Source organism: Arachis ipaensis, chromosome B02, assembly GCF_000816755.2.
Source record: "Arachis ipaensis cultivar K30076 chromosome B02, Araip1.1, whole genome shotgun sequence".
NCBI lineage: Eukaryota > Viridiplantae > Streptophyta > Magnoliopsida > Fabales > Fabaceae > Arachis > Arachis ipaensis.
Window position 1 is genome coordinate 81,605,801 of NC_029786.2, and position 1,661 is coordinate 81,607,461.

The following is a 1,661-nucleotide window of genomic DNA, read 5'->3' on the forward strand; positions in this document are numbered from 1 at the left end:
CATAAAGACGCAATTTCAATCATTGTTATTACATGCTTAAAGTGACACCTCATCAAACTTGGATAAATAAGATCGTATTCATCATAATCACTCCTATTAAAGTGATATTGATTTTATTATTTACATTACACCTTCAACCCAGCCAGGAAAAGGTTCTTTGAATGTACTTGTAACAATGGCAGGACGCAAAATAACAACCGAAATAGTTTCTTTCATTTGTTCTACAAGCATTTCAGCTATTGCTTTTGTAAATACGTACGTATTTGGCCAACCATACACCTTTGCCCTGATCAATGATATAAAACATAATACGTGAATAATGGAGCTGATGATTGAACCACCCGTACAATGTATGAGAATTGAGAAAAGCAAAGAGCAGAGCACTTAGGCTGCGTTTGGAGAGGAGACTAAGATTGAAAAATTAAGACCGAGACTGAAAAACAAAAATTGAGAAATAGAAACTAAATTAAGCCTCTGTATTATGATTGGTATAAAATGTATTAGATTGAGTTATGTTTTAATACTATGTTTGATTTAAGATAAATATAGAGATTGAGAGATAGATTTAGAAAAAAGTTAAATAAGAATATTTTTAAAAAAAATTATTATTAAAATTCTAGTTACTATTTCTAGAAATTTCAATCCTTTATATCCTTACTTTTTGGAGATATCGAAGAAATTGAAATTTTGTGTATCAAAACTAAAATTTCAGTTCCAGTTTCTAATCATCAAACACAATATTCAATCCTAATCCTCCAATTTCAGTCCCAAAAAACAAAAACAGCCTAAAAGAATTCTGCAGAATACAAGGTTTTGTGAGTTTGTGAATGTAAGTTTGATTACAGAATGATCATATGTGCTTAAATACTAGTAAGCACTGCTAATCAAAATGATAAAGTAACACTCTAATAAAGCATGTGCACATTAACTAACAAAACAGAATCTGTTAGATCAGTTTAGTTGCTTAAAACAGAAAAGAAAATTAGTAGTGACTAGTTGCTTCACTGCTACGTAACCACTTCTTTATTATCTCGTTATTCGCTTAGCTTTATCATTGTTATGGTTTGCATGGTTATTTTCATTTACAAACTATCATGAAAATTAAATAAACAAATAATATGGAAGAGAAATCAAATAACATTATGGTACATTACGGATTCGTGTAGCATCATCTTGAGGCATATACATAATGATTCTTGATTACTTTGATATATTAGTTATTAGATATATATGCACATAACAAGTACTTTAGAACCTCATCAAGATAACAACTAATTTAATAAATAATTAATTTATATTGATTGAAAAAATTAATGCTCTAATTAAATACTTTAAAAAATTGATTCAATTATAGATGTGGCCAGTTCATATAAACATTTATAAATAAATAAGTAGAAACAAATAATTCTCCCATCCCTTCCTCTGTTTTTCCATATCTTAAATCTAGGGTGTAGATTTGATATTTTTACCTTTGAACATGCTTGTTACTTGTTAGTCTTTTTCAGTTTTCACAAATAAATATGCCTGATAATTAATACACTAAAGTAGCTAATTTATAAAGTTATATTAAAAACATAACTTTCTAAAAAAAATGATAATTCGGAAAAAAGTGCACAAATATATACAATATTTATACTTTTTTTTTCTAAAATTTTTTATAG

At 27.5% G+C, this 1,661-nt stretch overlaps 1 protein-coding gene across 1 annotated transcript in view; it reads right to left on the reverse strand.

Moving 5' to 3' along the window:
• Nucleotides 1–1,182, reverse strand: part of LOC107627472 (fatty acyl-CoA reductase 3-like) — a 2,983-nt gene extending 1,801 nt beyond the window's left edge. The window contains exons 1-2 of the mRNA XM_021116966.1: nucleotides 1,155–1,182; nucleotides 125–383 (exon numbers count right to left, since the gene is read on the reverse strand). Of these exons, the coding sequence (XP_020972625.1) occupies nucleotides 125–383; nucleotides 1,155–1,182 (287 nt within the window). The remainder of the gene's footprint in view (nucleotides 1–124; nucleotides 384–1,154) is intronic.